Below are 24,215 nucleotides of genomic sequence, written 5' to 3'. Positions count from 1 at the left end.
TGACTTGTTTCCCTCTGGTGAAGTTCTTAGCCCCAGCCAGGATCTCGGATGGCCGGAAATTTTCAGACTAGTATTCCCTGACATGCCTCTAGAATAAATGGTGTAAAATGAGTTTTCTAGAATTTCCCAGTTATTTGCTGATTTTGGGGGGGTGGGAGGGTTCCCTAGTGTCTAGTATTCTAACTTTGATTAAAGGTGAGGCATTTACCTTTCAATGAAGGAACATGTATACTGGTATATATGCATGAAAATGTGAAGGGTAATTTTATAATTGCCCTATGAGTACATGTAGTAATGTACATACCTGTATGCAGCTTTGGTGAAGGAGTGTTCAAGGGTGGGGGGTTGGATGAAGATTGGGCAAAGTCATGACTAATGTATGTAATTTATAAAATATACATGACTGTGCTTCTTCATAGAGGAAAACCAGGCATAATATTCTCATGTGGGTGATGTCATGCCAATTGAGTAAATCGTTAGAATAATGGCATATACATGTGTATATATATATATGTGTGACAAAATTACAACACCCTCCAAAAGCACAGGACTATAAATCACCTCTCATCCAAAAAGGAGAAAAGACCTCAGTGTCCAATAGGGGCTCTATAGGCTACCCACATAGACAAGCTAGTTTCAAACAGAATTTGATACTAGCAGACACATCCTCGGTCAAAAACTCCCAAACTGTGAAATTCTATTTTATCTTTATTATCTTCTTTTTTCTTATAATTTTCAAAAACCTTTTTTCTTCTTATTTTCAAAAACAGTCTCTTTCACTTATCAGTATAATTTGTAATATTTTCAAAAATTTTCAATAGAAGTCACTTATCTGAATGTTGTTGTTCAAGTGTAGTCCTGGGGTTTAGAAAGCAGGAAAAACTGCTCCGTGGAGAAAAAGCTGAAAGTCATCCAAGCTAAACATTCTTCCACATAATCCAACAGGACTCCCTGTTTTGCTAAAATGCTTCTTCAGGGATTTGCTCTGGTCTGGTAGCCAAGAAGTAGACTGTGGCTTCTTAATTCCTTGGGCTAGCAATCTGTAACTTGCAACCGGCTTACTGGCTCTAGTTTGCTGGGTTGGAAGTTTAAGTTTAAGTTTTTAAGTTTATTAGGTTTTTATATACCGCCTATCAAGATTATCTAAGCGGTTTTACAATCAGGTACTTAAGCGTTTTCCCTATCTGTCCCGGTGGGCTCACAATCTATCTAACGTACCTGGGGCTATGGAGGATTAAGTGACTTGACCAGGGTCACAAGGAGCAGCGCGGGGTTTGAACCCACAACCCCAGGGTGCTGAGGCTGTAGCTTCAAGCACCGCGCCACACACTCCTCCAGCTGGTGTGTACTCTGAGGCTGGTGCTCCCACTGTTTCTGCTGGCTCAGAGTACACACTACTCTGAGGAGAGCAAAAAGCTTGCGGGGTGAGTGAAGGTACGGGGGTCCCTGTCTGCCTGCCTTGGGGTTGGGGGCCCTGCCTGCCACTAGGCCTGCCTGCCTGCTTGTCACAAGGCCACTAGGCCTGCCTGCCCTGTGCCCTGTCCCTGCCTACCACTTGACCACCAAAGGGGGGACAGGGTACAGAGCCTGGCAGGGAGAATTTGGGTCAGAATGTGGTTTTTTTTTTCTTGTTTTCCTTCTCTAAATCTAGGGTGCGACTTATGGTCAGGGGTGTCTTATGGAGTGAAAAATGTGGTATCTCCCAAATTTTGTTTTCTGTCATTTCATTTTGTAGTTAACATGATACAAAATAGGATATACTGATGATGTTGGATAAGGAGAGTTGGATATTAACTGGTGCCATACTGCTGTGGTTCATAGCTGATATCCAGCTTTCCTGATACTGTATTCTTCTCTGTTGGATTCTGCCTCTGTTTTTGACCATCCATGTTGATGACCTTTCCTGTGTCGTATCAAATGATCACATATCCCTGCTTCCCAAGCACTAAGGTGATGCGCACATCCCACTGTGCAGCAATGATATTTTTATAACAAAGTTAACACTAGGGAAACAGGTGTAAAATAAGTCCAGGTGAAACACTATATGAGTCTCTGATCTAATCTAAATTGGTATTATTTATAAACTGCTTTCTCCCTACAAATAGGTTCAGAGCAGCTCACAATAAAAATTATATTCATACTTATTACAGGATAAATTCAACACAGATATATAATCTTACAGTTTCTAAGTCATACATTTCTCAAATAAATATGTCTTGATTTTTATTTATTTACTCAGGGTCATATGTCTATAGGTTAATGCTTCATACATAGGACCTGAGCTAAGTGACTAAAGTGCATCAATGCATACTAAGGCCTTAACACATTCTCCCTAATGTTTACAAAATTGTAGAGCCAAGTTTCCGAGTTTATTCTGTACTTGATATACCATCTATCAACTTGTACCTAGATGGTTTACAATACAAAAAAATTTAAAAGAGAATTAAATATATATATATATTTCCAGTGCTGCCTGGCTGGCCTGGAACTTCCTTTCCAACGTCTGAATGACGTCGGAGGTGAAGGCTTGTAGGCCCGGCGCTTGTAGGCCTGTCTCGGGGAAGCAGGGAGAAATCGGTGTGTTGGCTGGGGGGGGGGGGGAGCGGCAGGGAGCGAGAAAAAATTGGGGAAGTGGAGAAATCAGCTCGATGGCTTAGGGGGTCAGGGGGAGAGATACAGAAAGGCAGGTAGGAGGAGAGAGAAAGACAGAAATAAAGAGGGGGCGGGGGACAGAGAAAGGAAGACAGACAGGCAGGGGGAGAGAGAATGACAGAAATGAAGAGGCAGGGGTAAAGAGAGACAGAAAGAAAAGGGGAGGGGACAGAAAGAAAGAAATATTGGATTTACAGAAGAAGGAAGTGCCACTAGAGACTCATGAAATCACCAGAAAAAGGTAGGAAAAATGATTTTATTTTCAATTTAATGATCAAAATGTGTCCATTTTGAGAATTTATATCTGCTGTCTATATTTTGCACAATGGCTCCCCTTTTACTAAACCACGATAGTGGTTTTTAGCGTCGGGAGCTGCAAGGGACATTCAGTGCAGTTCCCTGCGTTAAAAACCGCTATCACGGTTTAGCAAAAGGGGAGGGGGTATATTTGTCTATTTTTGTATTGTTGTTACTAAGGTGACATTACATATTTTAAAGTCATCTGCCTTGACCTCTGAAAAAAACCCCGAATACAAATGATAATTAACATTTTCTCTGCTTTGTGTTTTTTAAAATTTTATTGTTGACAGATCATTTTGACTTGGTCATTTTAAAAGTAGCTCGCAAGCCAAAAAAGTGTGGGCACCCGTGTTCTAGATCATAGGGTTATTTCCCACTACTCGCATGGTCTGCAGAAGAAATCCATTACAGGTTTTTCACTGTCTCTAGTGTACTTCACAGTAGAGGTCTGCATGGGAACGGGGATCAAGGGAATCCCACGGGTCCCGTGGGAATCCCCCCTAACCCACGGGACTCTCTCAGGGACCCCCCTCTGATCCATGGGACTCCCACGGGGACCCCCCTCTAGCCAACGGGACTCCCATGGGTTTGGAAGGCTTTGGAAGCAGGGTTCGTCCATATAATATAATTGACATGTCAGTCTTAGTAAAAGAGGGGGTTTATAAGTTAATTACCTGAACAGAAAACAAAAAAAGGGTTCCACCAGAGATCCCACAAGGAAAACAGCAACGCAAACAGAAAAGAAACTGTGGAATTGATGATCCTGTCAGAAGTAATTGCTGCTTTTTATGGGAACGGGCGGGGATGGAGGTAATTCCTTGCGGGGACGGGTGGGTACGGAGAGGATCCTGATGGGGACGGGTGGGGACAGAGAGGATCCTGGCGGGGATGGGCGGGGTTGGGTGGGATTTCTGTCCCCGCGCAACTCTCTACTTCACAGGCTACTTTAGCGCCCTCTAGCAGTCTTCTGCACACATGGGTGTGTATATTCTGCTCTCCCCATTTTATTATTTTAATTCGACGTAAGTTTGTCCCTTTTTCGGGTATTTTCGCATTTGAAATGGATGTGAAGTTCTGCCTGCTTTGGAATTCTCAGACTTCAGTCTGTAGCTGACAGGCCGATCCCCGCGGGGTACCTGTTAGCCAGTCTGCTTAGTCTTCCTTGGAGTTCAGGCCCGTCCCTGACCTGGTCTCACTCCCTGTTAAGCAGGGGATTAAACGTAGACTGTGTAGCGAGCTTAGGGGGCTCACTCCCTGTTAAGCAGGGGATCGAACGTAGACTGTGTAGTGAGCTTAGTGGCTCAGCGGTGTTCTGCAGCATGCTGGCTGCGCTTTCGCGCCTCTACCCGTCCAGGTGCGTATCCGGTGGTCCACAGGGTTGGAGTTATAGTCAGACAAGGGAGTTTGACTAGCAACCCGAAGATCAGCTTGAAGGATTAATTTCCAGCAGTATGGCAATGAATTATAAACCGGCCACTGAAAGGGCTGGGAGCAGTTGCAGACTCTCTGTGTCTTATAACCGTGAGTACAAAGTGGAGCTGACAGGCTCAAAATCAATCTCTTAAAAGTTAATTTCAAGGGGTTTTGAAGGTTTCTTAGTGTTCCTCTGTGTTTCCCCACCTGAAATAAAGTGTTTTTGTAATTTTTTAAGTTTTAGAATGCTTTCCTCTCTCACTGGACCCCCTCACCAAGATGTCTTAGAACTGAGTCTGCAGTGGATTCTGGAGGCCAGAGTGGATATGACCTGGTGGCTTTGTCCTCCATCACTCTGCCAGAGCGTCCCATTAAGCCTTGCCTCCTGGACTGTAATACCACGGATGCCAGCCTTACCATGGTCGTCGTCCTTTTCAGGACTGTTGGACTCCATCACCACAGAAGTGGTCGATCATTGATGGCAGTGATCTCTGTTAATCGTCAGAGAAGACCCAAGAACTCTCTCTTGGCTCAGGAGGCTTCTTTTTTTGGGGCAGAAAGTCTTCATCTGGTGCTGACGGCGGTGCATGTGGCCGCGGTGGCCAGTGTTCCAGCAGACTTCCTCAGCTGTCAATCTAAAGTTCCGAACAAGTAGTCCCTAGTGCAGTAGGCGTTTTGGGTGCTCGTGAGGCGCTGGGGGCAGCCCTGCCTTGACCTCGTGGCTGCGGCACCACATAAGATGGTTCCATGCTTCTTCAGTTGCAGATCCAACTTGGAAGTGAGAGAATTGATGCTCTTCAAGTTTTATTAAAATTTTGATATATCGCAATATCATGAATTCAAAGCGATTTACAATTAAAAACAGGGTCTTAGTTATTAACTACAACAAACACACGAACATTACGAACTGATACGTAAGGGAAGTAGGGAGAACTACAATAAACTTAGTAAAGGACACATGAAGGTAAGTACAAAAGGAAGGTAAAAATTTTAAAAGTTTTTTTTTTTTAATTGCATTTAAAACATTTACAATATCATAAAGATATAAAAAAAAGGTTATCATACAAATTTTCATAAAACACATCAACAAAAAAGACAATCCTTTACAAGCCCACTAAAGGGGAGACATGTTGCTATATATCAACAAATTTTTAAAGAAAAACAAGGGAATAGATTGAGTTTCAAAAGAACCCAAATCATTCCCAACTAAATTAGGACATTGGACATTCCTACCTTTATTCTTATCGATTAATGAAAATTAAAGAAAGAAAAGAAAACTCACTTCTGTTCACGTGCTACCAAAAATTGTTGCAATTGAATGGGATCCCAGAAAACAAACTCAGTGTCCTGTATTTTAACTAAACATTTACAAGGAAATTTCAAATAGAATGAAGCCTCAAGTGCCAATACTCTAGTTCTTAATTTCAGAAATTCTTTTCTTCTAAACTGAGTAGCTCTTGAGACATCAGGAAACATACTAACCAAATCCCCACAGAACTTGGTCAGTCTGTTTTTAAAGTAAAGTTTCATTAACAACGTTTTATCCGTTTCACTAATACATGTTAGAAGCATTGTAGACCGAGTCTGGATAGCATCTTGAGAATCTTCCAGAAACTCTGTTAAATTAACGTCATCTGTTACCAGATGGTCTACTTCCTGTATTGTTTCCTTTTTTTTCTGGGGAATATAATAACAGTTATTAATTGGAAAGCTATCTGCATTGGGTAATCCCAATATCTCTTTAAAATATTTTCTTAGTAATATCTCTGGCGATAACAAATGAGTAACTGGAAAATTAACCAAACGAAGATTCTTTCCCCGTTGCATATTTTCTAACATTTCTATTTTTGAGTGTAGTAATGTAGAATCTTTTATAGCAGATAGTGAAACAGCTTGCAATGCACTACTCTGAGTTTCAATCACACCTAATCTAGTTTCCAAACAATTTAAATTGGTATCCACATTCTCAAACTTTTGAACCACAGAGTGTGAGAAATCAGATGTTTGTTTCATTGACACTCTGAGAAACCCCTCAACCCTAGTAATTCCTAACCACAAGTCTTTTAAAGTAATATCCTGTTTTTCCACTGTTTTTCCAGTTAGTGGTTGCTCATCCTCTACATTACGAACTGATACGTAAGGGAAGTAGGGAGAACTACAATAAACTTAGTAAAGGACACATGAAGGTAAGTACAAAAGGAAGGTAAAAATTTTAAAAGTATTGATAAAAATTTAAATTAAAACATTAAAGATTTTTTTAAAAAAAATTTCTCAAAGCCTAAGACAGAGGACATGTGAGTTTATGCAGAGAACGGGATCAAAAGAGAATTCGATGCTTAGGTCTCAAAAGCATCCTTGTACAACCAGCATTTTAACAGTCCTATAAATTTACTTAGTGATTTTTCTTCCTTAATAAATGATAGTAAGGAGTTCCATATTCTGGGCGCTGTAACCGTAAAGATCGTACCTTGTCTTGTATTTATTATACTAAGCCATGGAATGAGCGACTGTGGTGTACGGATGCAATTCTGATACAAGGCCATATTAGCACACTGATCTGAGCCCTGTAGAGGAATTATGAATCCTTCATCATTCCTTCTCCTCTCTTGCCACACAGTCATTCTAAAGCAAGGGAAAATGTTAGCACCTTGTGACAGAATGCTAAGGCATTCCCCCCTCCCCTCTCTTGTCACAAGACTCTTGTTACATATTAACCTGACACAAGTTTACCCTTATCTTATTCCTTATCTTGTTTAAGTATTCCTTATATGGGCAGCAAACAGACTTTGCCTACGTGCAAAAGCAGGCTTCTGTCATGCGCTGAGTTTAAGGGGCATGCATTATAACCTTTGGAATATCACATGCTATAATAAGCTTTTAGACATATTAGAAGTGTACACGAGGGAATCACTTTATTGTAACCGTTATGATGTATTCATATGTCATGTGAGATAGTAGCTTTGAAAATCACATTAGATATGTAAACATAAGAACATAAGAAGTTGCCTCCGCTGAGGCAGACCATAGGTCCATCCTGCTCAGTGGTCCGCTCCCGCGGCGGCCCATCAGGCCCATTGCTTGAGCAATGGTCTATACCTATCTGTACCCCCCAAGTGAGTTACCTTGTTATAATCCGCACTGTAAATGCATGATGAAACTGTAACCTTGCAAAGCATTAGCTAGGTAATTAAGGGAATTAAGATACTCAATAAAAGGGTGAGAGACCATCCATTAGGGTTGCTTCATCCGATCTGAGTCCTGTGTGAAGCCTTATTCCTAGACTGTGGCCTCCGGAGGTTCTTCTCTCTGTTTTTCCACTTTGGCTGCTGTTCAGCCGGATCCTTCGGAGGATTGCAACTCGCCGCATCATTCTGGTGGCGCCCAATTTGCACTGAAGGTCATGGTGCGCAGATCTGATGTGGCTGTGGGTGGCATACAGTCTGCGCCTGAACGTCTTTCCTGACCGTCTCCACTAGGCTCAGTTGTCATGTAAGATCTGGGTAGTTTTGTCATTATGGCTTTGCTCTTGAGGTCATAGCTTTAAACGCCCTCCCCCCCCCCCAAAGAACCATATCAAGGCAATTCGGAGCTTGTCATGGTTAAAGCTTCTTAGGTTTACCTAGTCGTCCTTGGTGTCAGCTTACACTAAGGCATAGAAGACCTTTAGATCGATGGAGTGACCAAGAACAGGTAGACCCTTATTCAACTCAAGTGTCATGGGTCCTTGCTTTCTCCAAGCAGGTCTAGATTCAGGCCTCATGGTGGCATCTCTGCAGATCCCGGTGGCCAGTCTCTCTGGTTCTAGATCCCAGGATTGGCAGTTCTCTTTCGAGTTGCATCCGGATGTTGCTCGGTTTTGCAAAAATATCTTCGGGTCTGTCCACCCATTATGAATCTGTTCCCGGTCTGGGACCTTAGTATAGTGCGGTTTGGCTTTTCCAGGACTTCTTTTGATCCACTGAGAGATGTTTCTCTCTGGGATTTAATTCTCTAGACTGGTTTTTCTGGTCACTCTCTCATGTGACCATAGAGTTTACAGATAGCAGGTGTTGTCATGTCGACACCCTTTGCTCCGAGTTCCTGAGAGTGAACAGTTTCTTCTTTTTTTTTGCCGAAGGTGGTTTCAGCTTTCCATGTCCATCTGGAAGTGTTTCCCAGTTGTTCAGTGGACAGGTCCCAATCTTGGGATCGTCTGCTAAAGTACCTGGAAGGGCGCAAGGTGTTCCTGCATTATTGGCGAATCTCTCATGAGTTTCACTTTCTGACCACCTGTTGTGGTGGTTCATTTGATTCTGCGGGGTTCTCCCGCTTCTAGGGCTACGTACAGAAACAGGAGGATCAAGGGTTAGGTAAAAGTAAAATACATTGAGATAAAATAAATAAAAAAGGGTGGCAGCAGTAACAGTTCCGATACTTATAGGAATTCTAGCAGCATCGGAGTTGTTACTGCCGTGGCCGGTATTAAAAACCATGCTTCAGTTTTGTAAAAGGGAGGTGGGGTGGTTTATTAGTAAATTACATAAAAAGGAACCTGCTCTAAAATATGCATTAATGCATGTTAGCTTGTGATAATTCTGTAGAACCTTTTAGTAAAACCTAGCCCTTGGTCTTTATTTCCATTTTCTACCTTAGGAGAAATCTTAGTACGTGGAAATCTTATTTCGTTTAAAAGAAAATGATTGATTCAGACAAAAATAAGCCCCTACTTCAGTAAATTGTTGCTCTGCTAATTATCTCAAGATGTTCTGAAAAGTAAAAAATAAAAACCCTCAGCCCTTTTACATCTGTCTGCTAATCAGACAACAGATGTATTGTAGTTATGTTTCTCCATGGCAACAATGCATCTGTAGTAGCTTAATTATTAATCACCAAGAGGACTGTTAAGGGATTTGAAGGTTTATTTATACCGTTGTCCAGCTGTTGTGCTTGCTTCTGCATTGCTACATTACCCTCATGATACTTTTGATCCACTTCATTTCATCCATTTAACCTCTTCGACATAAAACCCATGGGTTACCAACAATCCAGAGGTGCAAAATTATGAATGGTGTCAAGTATGGCTTCTGAAATTCTGTAGGAAAATTAAATACTGTATATATTCGAATATGAACTGGGATTTTTGGGCCCAAAAATGGGGTCTCAGTTTATATTCGGGCCAGCGTCCCCCTCCCAGAATTATTGCAGGCCACCGCCAGGCTTTGCACCCTGTCCCCCCTCCCTGTCCTCATACCTCCTCTGCCGATCCCTGGTGGTCCAGAGGTGCAGAGGGCAGGAGCGAGCTTTCCACGCTCCTGCCCCACTGCTAACCTGAGCGGCACATGAATTCATGGGAGCCAGTCAAGAAGCTGCTCAGTGCCGAGCAGCAGCGGCAAAGCGTGCTCCTGCTCGGTGCTGCTCAGCGGCTGAAGAAACCCTATCTCACGGCAGCCATCAATGATCAGGCGAAGGGCTGAGAAAGCGGGGAGAGAGTCTCAGCAGGCGAGGCGAGCGGCAAAAGCCTGGGATTTGTTGCTTCTTTTCTTTTTTAGCATCGGGGAAGCGGCGAGAGTAGCTCCGCCCCCCCCAACGCATCAGCAGTAGGCGCCGGGCCCCTCCATAAAAGGAGGCGGGCCAACGGCGCACAGCCGTTAGGCGCGCGGCGAAGGCGAGCGGCAAAGGCGCTCGCCTTAGCGAGAGCGCCTTTGCGAAGGGCCTCAAGAAGGGCCTCTAAACAGAGCCCTACCACTTTAAAGCCAGATACACTCCACTCTTCCCACACAAAAACAGATACTCCCCTTTATCGCACGCAAGCAAGCACACAGGCAAACACACTCTTTCCTTGACTCACATTTGTTTTCTCTTTTTCTTTTCCTTATTGAAATGGCAGGGAGAACAAGGAGCGCCAAGACTACTATCAAGCTCAACACTCCAGCATCTGGAGAGACCCGGGGGATGGCCAAGGACTCTACGCAGAAGGCAGAGAGTGCCACTGAGCAGGGAACAGATGTCTCAGTGCTGACCGAGGCCACCCCCCTCCCACGGTATGCCTCGGTCTCTACGCAGACAGACGAGATGAAACAGGTAGAAACGGACGAGGATGTTATGCAGGAACTGCGGAGCCTCAGGGAGGAGGTGAAGCGCTTGAGGTGCATCAGGGAGGATGAGGCCTTCATCGACGAAGCCATCCAGGAAATGTCTCACATTGCAGAACGAAGCCTCGACAGGACCATCCTTGGCACTCCCAAACCTACAGCTCTAAACTCAACGATCGGAATACAGGAAATGATTGGAGATGCCGGTCCCTGGCAGCTGGTAACCTCTTCTACTGGCAAGCAAAGAAACCCCCCCCCATTCTCACCTTCTTCTTCTTTTTCTCTCAAACAGGGCAGTTCAACACCAACGCCACAACTTTCCCTGAAAAACAGATTTCACGTCCTTCAAGAAGGAACTGACGAGGATGAAGCAGAGGAGGATTCCGAACACAGAACACCGGCTGCAGTTCTCGCTGCTCGATCCACCCCCCCTCGGAAGGAGCGTAGAGTGGTGGTCATCGGAGACTCCATGCTAAGAGGCACCGAAGGACCAATTTGCAGACCAGATTTGCAGTCGAGGGAGGTCTGCTGTCTCCCTGGAGCCAGGATCCGCGACATCACCACCAGTATAGACAAACTTCTGAAACCTACTGACCATTTCCCTATGTTTCTCATCCATGTAGGTACCAACGATACTGCCAGAAACACATCAGACAACATCCCTAAAGACTTCGAGGGCCTGGGAAGGAAGCTAAAGCAGACAGGAGCACAGGTGGTCTTCTCATCAATTCTCCCGGTAAGAGACAAAGGCAGAGACAGGGAAGAGCGCATCCATAGGACCAACGAGTGGCTTCGCGAATGGTGTTTAGAGAAGAACTTTGGATTCCTAGACCACGGAGCAGCGCTACAAGGACTACAGGGACCTGACGGACTTCACCTAACAAAGAGAGGCAAGAAAGTTTTTGGATATCGACTAGCACATCTACTTCGGAAGGCTTTAAACTAGGTAAGTTGGGGGAGGGTTCACACATACATACCAGAGCAGTAAGGATCCATCCTGGGGAAGAAAGTAATACACACACTTCTGAACCTAAGGTAAGTACCCATAGTATATACAAAAAAACAAGAACTACACTAACGGGGATAGGCATATCATCACAAATTTGGAGAGCAATGTATGTTAATGCACACAGCTTGGGCAACAAAATCCTGGAACTAGAAACAGAAATAAGGAATGCTGACCTTGACATAGTAGCGATATCCGAGACCTGGTTCACAGACTCACATGGGTGGGATATGGTTATACCAGGCTACAATCTACTTCGTCGGGACAGAGAGGGCAAGTTAGGAGGGGGGGTAGCACTATACACTAAGGATAATATCAAAACTACCAGGATCACAGATGTTAGATACACAGGGGAATCACTTTGGGTAAACCTGGCCAGAGGGAACGAAAAATGCCTTTACCTCGGTGTGGTTTACAGGCCTCCGAGACAACAGGAAGACAAAGACAGAGAATTGATTGAGGACATAGAGAACATCACTTTGCGTGGTGACACAGTACTGTTAGGCGACTTCAACATGCCAGATGCAAACTGGAATACCCTCTCAGCAACTATGAGCGGTAGCAAAAGAATAATAACCTCCATTAAGGGTGCACAACTCAAACAAATGGTATTAGAGCCCACCAGAGAAAAAGCAATACTGGACCTGGTACTCACAAATGGAGACAGTGTCTCGGAAGTATCAGTGGGAGACACGCTGGCCTCCAGTGACCACAACATGGTATGGCTTAACCTCAGGAAAGGCTTCTCTAAATCAAACACAGCAACGAGGGTCCTCAACTTTAGGGAGGCAGATTTCGACCACATGAGAGACTTTGTCCATCAAGAGCTGCAAAACCATGCAGAAACTGACAATCCGGAAACTATGTGGTCAAATCTAAAATCCATCCTGGATGAAGCATCTAGCCGCTACGTAAAAACAGTAAGCAAATGCCGGAGAAACAAAAAACCACAATGGTTTAACAAGGAACTTTCGGACCTCATTAAAATGAAAAAAGAAGCATTTATCAACTATAAACATTTTGGGAAAAGGGAGGCAAAAGAAGACTATCTGGCCAGATCTAAGGCTGTCAAAAAGGCAGTCAGGGAAGCCAAACTTCAAACAGAGGAAGATCTAGCACGGAACATTAAAAAAGGGGACAAATCCTTCTTTAGGTACATTAGCGACAGGAAGAGAAACAAAAATGGAATAGAACGCCTTAGGCAATCAGATGGAAACTACGCAGAATCTGATATTGCCAAGGCAGAACTGCTAAACGAATACTTTTGCTCAGTATTCACCTGTGAAGCACCGGGAAATGGTCCACAACTGCAAATAAGAGATAGCCAAAATGACCTGTTTCGTGATTACGAGTTTACACCTAGTAGCGTCTACCACGAACTTTCAAGACTCAAAGTAGACAAAGCCATGGGGCCAGACAATCTACACCCCAGGGTACTCAGAGAGCTGAGTGAAGTTCTGGCTGAACCACTATCCGTACTCTTCAATCTTTCCATGCGCACAGGAAAGGTACCTCTAGACTGGAAAACAGCTAACGTAATTCCACTCCACAAAAAGGGCTGCAGAACGGAGACAGGAAATTATAGACCGGTGAGTCTCACATCCATAGTGTGCAAACTCATGGAAACACTGATCAAACAGGAACTTGACAAAATTCTAGACGAAGAAAATTTACGTGATCCTCATCAACACGGATTTACCAGAGGAAGGTCCTGCCAATCTAATCTGATTGACTTCTTCGATTGGGTGACCAATCATCTGGATGCCGGTGAGTCCCTTGACGTGATATATTTGGACTTCAGCAAAGCTTTTGATAGCGTCCCACACCGCAGGCTGTTGAACAAACTAAAATCGATGGGATTAGGAGATACATTCACTACATGGGTAAGGGATTGGCTAGATGGTAGGCTTCAAAGGGTGATGGTAAACGGTACCCCCTCCAAAACGTCAGCAGTGATGAGTGGAGTACCTCAGGGCTCCGTCTTAGGGCCGATTCTATTCAATTTATTCATAGGAGATTTGACCCAAGGACTTAGAGGAAAAGTATCACTGTTTGCCGACGATGCCAAACTATGCAACATAGTTGGCAAAAGCAGTGTGCCTGACTTTATGACGCAGGACCTAAAACAGCTTGAACAGTGGTCATCAACTTGGCAGCTGGGCTTCAATGCTAAAAAATGTAAGGTAATGCACCTAGGCAAAAAAAATCCACACAGAACTTACACACTAAATGGTGAAACCTTGTCCAGGACCACGGTGGAACGTGATTTAGGAGTGATCATTAGCGACGATATGAAGGCTGCCAATCAAGTAGAGAAGGCATCGTCCAAGGCAAGACAAATGATGGGCTGTATCCGTAGGGGTTTTGTCAGCAGAAAACCTGAAGTCATAATGCCGCTGTACAGATCCATGGTGAGACCTCATCTCGAGTATTGTGTTCAATTCTGGAGACCACACTACCGAAAAGATATGTTGAGAATTGAGTCGGTTCAGCGAATGGCTACCAGGATGGTTTTGGGGCTCAGGGAACTCACGTATGAAGAAAGGTTAAAAAAACTGCGGATGTACTCACTGGAGGAGCGAAGAGAGAGAGGGGACATGATTGAGACCTTTAAGTATATTACTGGGCGTATAGAGGTGAAAGATGATATCTTCAGTCTTATAGGGCCCTCAGTAACCAGAGGTCACTCGCTGAAAATCAGGGGAGGGAAATTTCAGGGTGATGCGAGGAAGTACTTCTTCACTGAAAGGGTGGTAGATCATTGGAACGAGCTGCCTCAGAGGGTGATTGAGGCCAGCAGCGTGTTAGATTTCAAGAGAAAATGGGATATTCATGTGGGATCTCTGAGAGAGTAGGAGTCAGGGGGTGGGTCATTGGTATGGGCAGACTCGATGGGCTGTAGCCCTTTTCTGCCGTCAATTTCTATGTTTCTATGTTTCTATCTATGTTAGCAGTGGGGCAGGAGCACGGAAAGCTCACTCCTGCCCGCTGCACCTATGGACCACCAGGGATCAGCAGAAGAGGTATGAGGACAGCACAGGGAGGGGGGTACAGGGTGCAGAGCCTGTCAGAGCAGGGCACTTGAATATTAAGCCTCCTGACTTATATTTGAGTCAACCATTTTTCCTCCTTTTGGGGGGGAAATGGGGTCTCGACTTATATTCGAGTACTGTATATACGGTATTTACTTTTTAAATGGCAACAACTTTACAAAAAAAGGCCCTGAATCCATAAAGTCAACCCAAAGTTAGGCACACGATATCGGCATCTGTCTTAATTGAGCAATAGGCTTAATCAGTGCCAATATTGGCATTCAGCACCTCATAATTGGCTTGAAACTCATTTCTATACAAAGACGGTGCCTAGCCCAAAGTGCCTACACTAAAATTGGGTGTGGTTAGGGAGCAGATCATTCACGTGTTTTGAGAGGCACCTCTTTGTGAATTAGGTACCTTTAGGCTCCAATATTGGCTCTTAACTTTAGAGTCTAGACGAAGAAAACTGTGGCATAAATATGGTGTGCCTAAAAGTTAGAATGCTAGTGCTGCCTAAAGCATGCTTAGGTGATGCTAAGCATGAGTCTATAATGGGTGCCTAAGTTTTTTATCAAATTATGCGAAGACACACAACATATAATGATTCAAAATGTTGTGTGATCGTGGCACTGAAGTACCCCCCCTCTTCAAAGCCAGCAAGGACTTAGCTGACAAAAGCCGACTTGAGCTCCCTAAGTCCTTGAATGTGCCTCTGGGTGACTTTGCCCTTTTCTAAACCTGAGCTGTTCTGTGAGGGAGTTTTTTTTTTTTTTTGCCAGTGAAAGTATCAAAAGCAGTTTTGATTTCTACCTTTTGATTCTATACTGCTACATTAACCTGAGGCTTTTTCTCCCTCTTTTTGGGTGCATGCTGGGTTTGAAGAAGGGGGGTACCTCGGTGCCAAGATCACACAACATTTGGAATGCCTTCGTTTTATAGAATCACGCTTAGCATTGCACTACTTGGTGCCGATATCGGCATCTAACTTTAAGTCAGTGGTCTCAAACTCAAACCCTTTGCAGGGCCACATTTTGGATTTGTAGGTACTTGGAGGGCCACAGAAAAAAAATAGTTAATGTCTTATTAAATAAATGACAATTTTGCATGAGGTAAAACTCTTTATAGTTTATAAATCTTTCCTTTTGGCTCAGTCTTAATAATAATATTGTCATTTATAGCTAAAGAGACATATGATCAAGAAACTGTTTTATTTTACTTTTGCGATTAAGATAAACAAAGTGAGGGCCTCAAAATAGTACCTGGCGGGCTGCATGTGGCCCCCAGGCCGCGAGTTTGAGACCACTGCTTTAAGTGGACTTTATAGTCGGGGCCAAAATGTATCTGATTGTCAAATCATTTGAGAGACCCCCTTTGACTAAACGCTGCAGGAGTATGCATTAATTACAGAAATGAATGTGTGTTAACTGTTGATTGTATGCCCAGCAACTTCTATATAGTTAATGTAGTGAAATGTACTTCCCACTCGTTAACTACACTGCAGACGATGCAGATGCAGCAGCTGAGGTAGTGCAGAATGTCCTGCATTTACTGCTACTTTGAGAGTTAACAAGCAGTTTGTTGTTGCCTGTTAATTGCAAGGCACAGGCCACACCCATTCCCCATCAAGTTCCACACTATGCAGTTATCCCTGAATTTTCTAACCGACACCCATGTCAGCAACCGCCTTAAAAGCAGCCGCTGATCGCGTGTCAATCACGCGACAGCATCGGTTAGAGAATCCGCTTCAAGCACCTATGTAGGTGCAATTCACGCAAAGATAGGCGCCAGAAATGTAGGCCCAGAAAACCCTGGCCAACATTGCTGGTGCCTGTCTTTCCTGGGGGATCCCAACAATAGTCCACAGCCTGCCATCAGCTGGTCACAGCAGAGGAATCCCCAATCAGCTGAGCCAGCAGGACTCCTCGAAACTGTGGCCTTTGGGAATCCTGCCAACTCAGCTAATCGGGAATTCCCCTGCTGCAATTAGCTAAACTGGCAGGGAGATCCCTGATTCCCCTCTCTCTCTTCCTCTCACCCACGGAACCCCTCCCAAAACCCCTCCAGAGAGAGACCGCTCCCCAAGTCTGACATCCCCACACACACCCCTTGCACCTTTGATGGAAAATCGGCAGGAGGGATGCCCACTCTTTCCTGTCTGCAGGCCCGCCTCATCAAAATAGCAGGCCTTCCCCTTCCCAGTGCATCCCATACGAGGGGCCTTAGGCACCTTGGCCAATCAGGGCCTTAGGCCCCTTCCTGGTGCACCCTGGTATTTACTGGGAGGGGCCTAAGACTCTGATTGGCCCAGGCATCTAAGGTCCCTCCCAGTGCCCCACCTGTGCCTTTCAGAGTCTTAGGCCCCTCCCAGTGCATCCTGGGATGAGAGAGAGGAATTAGGGGTCTCCCTGCTGGTTCAGCTAATTGTGACATGGGAATTCCTAATCAGCCATTTTTTTCCATTTTTAACAGCATTTTTAAATTAACTTAGGTGTCAGTAGGGTGCCTATCGGTTTTTTGAATTTCCCCCTTAATGCATTAATTAGCAGGGGCAGAGCTTGCTCTCATGGATGGGAGCTGGTCCATTTCTGAGATGTGGGGTTGGGGAGTGAGGGTTATCAGTGTTGTTGGGTTGGGGATGGAGATGGGGTTGTGATGTTAGGGTGGGGATTGGAAGAGCTGAGGGCTGCGCTGCCACAGCACTTAACCTGTCAAAAACTGCATTCCTGACAGCTGGGGCATGGTAACTTCCAGTGTGTTAGCTGTCACAGCCAGCCACTCCTTCACCTGGCTATGTCATGCCCAGAATAGACCTCACTTTCCTTTGTTAAGCAGTCAAAAGTAAAACACTTTAGACATTACATGTCTAGTTATGCCTGGTGTACAGTAAATCAAATTTCAGTGTTCCCGCTAAGCTGCGCTGGGGTGCGCAGGCGCACAAAATATTACCTCGCAGCGCACATGTTTCTCGTCACAGCGCACACAGTGTAGAGCACAGTTCTTCAACCGCCGGTCCGCAAACAAAATCTTGCCGGTCCGCAAAGGATTCGGTCCCCGCCGCAACGAAAGGCCGGCGTCAGCTGACTTGCAACTTCCTGTTGCAGTCGCTGTGCCGGGACTCCTGCCTTCCACCGCGTTTGCCTCCTGCCTTGTCTCCGCACCTCCAGACCAGCAGCGGCAGCTGTGTATGCTTTTAACTTCGGCACAGAGCTGCCCCTAATCAATAGTTTAGCGCGGTTTCATAAGGCAGCCTCGGGGCCTTTGCTAGGCCGGCCCACATCGCATCATCGAAGCGGGCCGGCTATCAAAGGCCCCGAGGCTGCCTCATGAAACCGCGCTAAACTATTGATTAGGGGCAGCTCTGTGCCGAAGTTAAAAGCATACAGAGCTGCCGCTGCTGGTCTGAACTCTTGGGCCGCTGAAGGAGGGCAAAAAGCAGCTGTCCTGGAGGTTTCCCTTCCTCTCGCCTTTACAGGTTCCTTTTTTCCACCTTTTTTTTTTTCCTTCAAACGGCAACGGGCCCCAGCATCGACATCAATCAAGTAAGTTCCACTGTCAATCAAGCGGTTCTGCTCGGCCAAAGCTTCCCCTGTGACATGAGCCACCCTCAGGGGAAAGAAAGTGACCCACAAAGGTGAGGGGAAGGGGGGCAGATGATGGAAGTTGGGGGGGGGGGAGAGAGAGAGAGAGAGAGAAGGGGCAGATGATGGAATGGAGGAGATGAGAGAGAGAGAGAAGGGGACAGATGATGGAAGTGAGAAGAAGGGAGAGAGAGCAGAAGGCAGATGGATGTCAGTTGAGAAGGGAGAGCAGATGCTGAATGGAAGTGGGGAAAGAACACATACTGGATGGAAGGAGGAGATAAATAAAGGGGGAAGAAAATAGTAAGATAATGGAGGGGTGAGGGAAAGGGGTGACAAGCTGTGTGTAGACACAGTGAAAAGAGGGAAACGGGACTAAATAGTAAGAAAGAATTTAATTTAGATGGAGGCAGAAAATAGAGAAGGAAGACCAGAGAAGAAAAGGGAAGAGAGAGCAGAGAATGATCAGATCTGAGTGGAGGAAATGAGAAGAGAGATATGCTAAAAACCACAGGGGGGAGGGAAGGATAGAGATGCCAGACCATGAGGGGAACAGAAGGAAGATGATGGATGCTAGACCAAATTGGGGGGTGGGGGAGGGCAGGAGGAGAGATGGCAGGGAAAGACAGACAGTGAATGGAAGGGGCAGATGCTGGACTGAAGAGACAGAGAAGGTTATCATGCTGCTGTACCGGGCCATGGTACGCCCTCACCTGGAGTACTGCGTCCAGCACTGGTACTTTAAGAAGGACACGGTACTACTCGAAAGGATCCAGAGAAGAGCAACTAAAATGGTTAAGGGGCTGGAGGAGTTGCCGTACAGCGAAAGATTAGAGAAACTGGGCCTCTTCTCCCTTGAGCAGAGGAGATTGAGAGGGGACATGATAGAAACATTCAAGGTACTGAAGGGAATAGACTTAGTAGCTAAGGCAGGGAGAACGAGAGGGCACTCTCTAAAGTTGAAAGGGGATAGATTCCATACAAACGTAAGGAAGTTCTGTGGTAGAAAGCAACATATTTATTTGGCTCATAACTTGCTGGCGCCCGATATTTTTAGCTCACAGTGAAAAAAGTTTGCTCACAACACCCGCCCGCTTAGAGGGAACACTGGTTAAAACCGGTCGTCAATGGCTCCTATTATCACTTTAGAAAAGCCCACAAGACACTTAAATCCAAATTTCTAAGGTGCTTATGTATTTTTCATCTTTTCCACCTTCATACTTTAAGTATTGCATAAAGTACTTAAAGTATGAAGGTGGAAAAGATGAAAAATTCATAAGCACCTTAGAAATTTGGATTTAAGTGTCTGGTGTACAGCAAATACAGCAATCCACATGGTGGTGGTGGTTTGATGATATGGGGATGCTTTGCTGCCTCAAGACCTGGAAAACTTGCCATTATTGAAGGAACCATGAATTCTGCACTGTATCACAAAATTCTTAAGGAGAATGTTCATGAGTTGAAACTAAAGCCTAATTGGGTTATGCAGCAAGACAATGATCCAAAAACACAAAAGCAACTCTACATCCGAATGGCTGGGGAGAAACAAAATTAAAACTTTGGACTGGTCAATTTGGGCTAGTCAGAGGTCTGACTTGAACCAATAGAGATGCTGTAGCACAGTGGTCTCCAACTCAAACCCTTTGCAGGGCCATATTTTGGATTTGTCAGTACTTGGAGGGCCGCAGAAAAAAATTGTTAATATCTTATTAAAGAAATGACAATTTTGCATGAGGTAAAACTCTTTATAGTTGATATATCTTTCCTTTTGGCTAAGTTTTAATAATAATATTGTAATTTATAGCTAAAGAGATATGATCAAGAAACTGTTTTATTTTACTTTTGTGATTATGATAAACATACCGAGGGCCTCAAAATAGTACCTGGCGGGCTGCATGTGGCCCCCGGGCTGCGAGTTTGAGACCACTGCTGTAGCAGGATCTGAAACAAAGAGTTCATGCATGAACTCAATGTATGTGTCTTAATTAAAGCAGTCCTGCAAAGAAGAGTGGGCTAAAATTCCTCAACTGTGATCTGAAAGGCTGATATCATATTATAGGAAATTTGTTTGTCTATATTGTTCTCCCAGGAGAGCTCAGAACATGAGTTTATTCAGGTACTTGAGCATTTTTCCCTGACTGTCCTGGAAAGCTCACAATTGATCTAATGTACCTGGGGGGGATGGGAGAATTTGGTAAGTTGCCCAAGGTCACAGGGAGCAGTGTGGGTTTGAACTCACAATCCCAGGGTGTGGAGGCTGTAGCTTTAACCACTGCGCCACACTTTTCCCCCTTTATCTGATTGCAATTATTCATGCTAAAGGTGATACAACCAGTTATTGAGTTTAGGGGGCTGTTACTTTTCAAACAGGTGATGTGGGTGTTCCTTAAATAAATGAATAATTTAAAAACTGTGTTATGTGTTTATCTAATATTATAGATCATAAACCATTTTATCTAATATTATAGATCATAAGCTATTCAGTGTGACACCAGTGCAGTAATAGAGGAAATGGGAGGGGATAAATACTTTTTTGACATCGCTAGTCACAGCTACTTCGAGTTAGGTCAATGAAAAACGTATCACCTACTACAAATTCTTTAACTTTGATGTCTACTTATTCAGGTGGACTTGCACAGCAACCATATTGCCTAAATGTGATATTTATGACACTGTTTCTTCTTTCCTTCAGGGAGGAAATAATGCAGGTCATACTGTGGTCGTTGATGGAAAAGAATATGATTTTCACCTCTTTCCAAGTGGAATTATTAATACCAAGGCCATATCCTTCATTGGTAAGCAGGACCTTCTCCATATTTAAAGGACTTAGCCATAATTGAGGCAAATCTATAAACTAGGCATTCACATTTACATGTGAGTTACTCATGTAAATGTTTAGAATACCAGCATTTACCCACATATTTCAGATCAGCGAAGCCATCTGAGTAGTGTTCAGTCTAAGTAAGATAATTAAAAGTGATATATAGAAATGTAGTAAGAGAGAGAGGAGGGAAAAGAAGGGAAGAGAATGATGTAGGCTACAATAGTAAATAGGAAAGGGGAACAGCGAAACAGAGGGGAAAAAATTGTAATTGTGTCTAACAGGTCTTCCTGGGGGAAGCACTAACAGATGGCAGTATTCAAATCCAGACTCAAAGCCCAATTCTTTGAAGATGCTTTCAATTCCAAACTCAAACCCACCTTCTAAGCACCAATATCTGTCTATATCTGTGTAATGATGCACCTTCTTGTCCAGTTTGTCTGTCTTGACTAGACTGTAAGCTCTTTTGAGCAGGGACTCTTCTGTGTTTTGATGTACAGCGATGCGTATGTCTAGTAGCAATATAGAAATGATTACTAGTAGTAGTATATGGTTAGGAAAACGGTAAGTTTTAATTGGGTCATATGTGTACATATACACATGGAAGTGCTAGGATGGTGCTTAAGTGTTATTCTTTAAATACTTGTTTAACTTACATGGTGCGTATTTGCAAGGGGTCATACATGGGTAGGACATAGGCGGGACTCTCAGTTACAAAACTCACAGAGTATTGTACTTGTACGTTATACATGTCTGCTGCATATAGGCACATTAATTACTCAGTTATACTAATACAGTAGACTCTTCGGTACCACCCATGGGGATTGGTAGATGCCAGATAAATATAGTTTCTGGTTGCTTGAGAGTTGCTGTTAAAAATAGGCCTAACTACCGTATATAAACGAATGTAAATTGAGGTTTTTGGCATACTCAGTTGAGTCATTGTGACTACCTTGAGATGGAAGCTATATAGCTTGGTTGTGTTCCGAACCTTATAATATGAGCCCATGGAGAGGCACTATAGGGACTGCAGGGACCAGATGGACTCCACCTGACAAGGAGAGGCAAGAACGTCTTCGGACATCGACTAGCCCACCTCCTCCGAAGGGCTTTAAACTAGGTAAGTTGGGGGAGGGTACCCACTCATGTTCTAGCGCAGTAAGTAATTTTCCAGGAGAGGTGAATCGACACTCCATTTCTGAAACCGAGGTAAGTTCACACAGTAAAAACAATCATACAAAAGCCACTCAAACTCAGACGGGAAATTCTACACAGGGTCTTAGCAAACATAAAGTATGGAGGGCTATGTATGTTAATGCACACAGCTTAGGCAATAAAATTCTAGAATTAGAGACAGAGATAACGAACGCCGACCTCGATGTAATAGCGATATCTGAGACTTGGTTCACAGACTCACATGGGTGGGACATGGCTATACCAGGATACAACTTACTTCGTCGGGACAGAGAGGGAAGGATAGGGGGTGGGGTAGCACTATACACTAGAGATAACATCAAAGTCACCAGAATCACAGATGTCAACTACACCGGGGAATCACTCTGGGTGAACCTGGCCAGAGGAAACGAAAAATGCTTGTATCTGGGTGTAGTATACAGGCCCCCAAAACAGCAGGAAGACAGGGATATGGAACTAATCAAAGACATTGAGAACATCACTTTACGCGGGGACACGGTTCTGCTAGGGGACTTCAATATGCCCGATGCTGATTGGAAGACACTTTCCGCTACTACCAGCGGCAGCAGAAGGCTTTTAACCTCCATAAAAGGGGCGCAACTCAAACAAATGGTGCTGGAGCCCACCAGAGATCAGGCAACACTGGACCTGATACTCACCAACGGAGAAAGCATTTCAGAAGTTTCGGCAGGCGATACACTAGCCTCCAGCGACCACAACATGGTATGGTTCAACATCAAGATAGGCTTCACTAGATCAAACACAGTAACAAAGGTCCTCGACTTTCGGGGCACTGACTTTAAACGCATGGGAGACTTCATCCATCAGGCGCTACAAAACCAAGCTGAAACCAATAATGTAGAGGCTATGTGGTCAATCCTGAAATGCACCTTGCATGAGGCAACAAACCGCTATATAAAAACAGTAAGCAAACGACGGAGAAAGAACAAGCCCCAGTGGTTCTCTGCAGAGATCTCGGATCTTGTCAAGGAAAAAAAAAAGCTTTTATTTCCTACAAGCATACAGGAAACAGGGTGACAAAAGAAGACTATCTGACCAGGTCTAAAGCAGTCAAAGCGGCAGTCAGAGAGGCCAAGATTCAAACAGAAGAACAACTAGCGAAAAACATTAAAAAAGGGGATAAATCCTTCTTCAGATACATTAGCGACAGGAAACGAAACACAGATGGGATAGTACGTCTCAGGAAAACAGACGGGACCTATGCAGAAACGGATTCTGATAAAGCCAAACTACTAAATGAATACTTTTGCTCAGTCTTTACTTGTGAGGCGCCAGGGACCGGTCCACAACTGCAGGCAAGGCAAACCTCGGAAGACCCGTTTCAAAACTTCAAGTTTACACCCAACAGCGTCCATGGTGAACTATCAAAACTCAAGGTGAACAAAGCCATGGGACCGGACAATCTACACCCCAGGATTCTTAGGGAGTTGTGTGATGTCCTGGCGGAACCGCTATCCGTGCTGTTCAATCTTTCCCTAAGTACCGGAAAAGTCCCCATGGACTGGAAAACAGCTAACATCATTCCATTGCACAAAAAAGGTTGCAGAACGGAGGCTGCGAATTACAGACCGGTCAGTCTCACCTCAATAGTGAGCAAACTCATGGAAAGACTTATTAAACAAGAATTAGATACGATCCTGACCGAGGAGAATCTACAGGTTCCCCTGCAGCATGGATTCACAAAGGGAAGGTCCTGTCAATCCAATCTGATCAGCTTCTTTGACTGGGTTACAAGGAAACTGGATATGGGGAAGTCTCTAGACGTCGTGTACTTGGACTTCAGCAAAGCTTTTGATAGCGTCCCGCACCGCAGATTGTTGAGCAAGATGACTTCGATGGGATTGGGAGTGATATTGACGACATGGGTCAATGACTGGTTAAGCGGTAAAATCCAGAGGGTGGTGGTTAACGGTACCCCCTCCAATACATCGGAGGTGACCAGTGGAGTGCCACAGGGATCGGTCTTGGGACCGATCCTTTTCAAAATATACATAAGAGACCTGACTCAAGGGCTTCAAGGTAAAATAACACTATTCGCCGACGCCGCCAAACTATGCAACATAGTAGATAACAGCACCTTACCCGACAGTATGGAGCAGGACCTGCTCTTATTGGAACATTGGT

At 44.4% G+C, this 24,215-nt stretch overlaps 1 protein-coding gene across 1 annotated transcript in view; it reads left to right on the top strand.

The window, feature by feature from the left end:
• Window positions 1–24,215, top strand: part of ADSS1 (adenylosuccinate synthase 1) — a 101,506-nt gene that overhangs the window by 32,084 nt on the left and 45,207 nt on the right. The window contains exon 2 of the mRNA XM_033951835.1: window positions 20,748–20,850. Within this exon, the coding sequence (XP_033807726.1) occupies window positions 20,748–20,850 (103 nt within the window). The remainder of the gene's footprint in view (window positions 1–20,747; window positions 20,851–24,215) is intronic.

The sequence above is a fragment of the Geotrypetes seraphini genome, chromosome 7 (assembly GCF_902459505.1).
Source record: "Geotrypetes seraphini chromosome 7, aGeoSer1.1, whole genome shotgun sequence".
In the NCBI taxonomy this organism is placed as follows: domain Eukaryota; kingdom Metazoa; phylum Chordata; class Amphibia; order Gymnophiona; family Dermophiidae; genus Geotrypetes; species Geotrypetes seraphini.
Note: the sequence above shows the minus strand (reverse complement) of the source record. Positions and strands in the feature narration are given on the sequence as shown.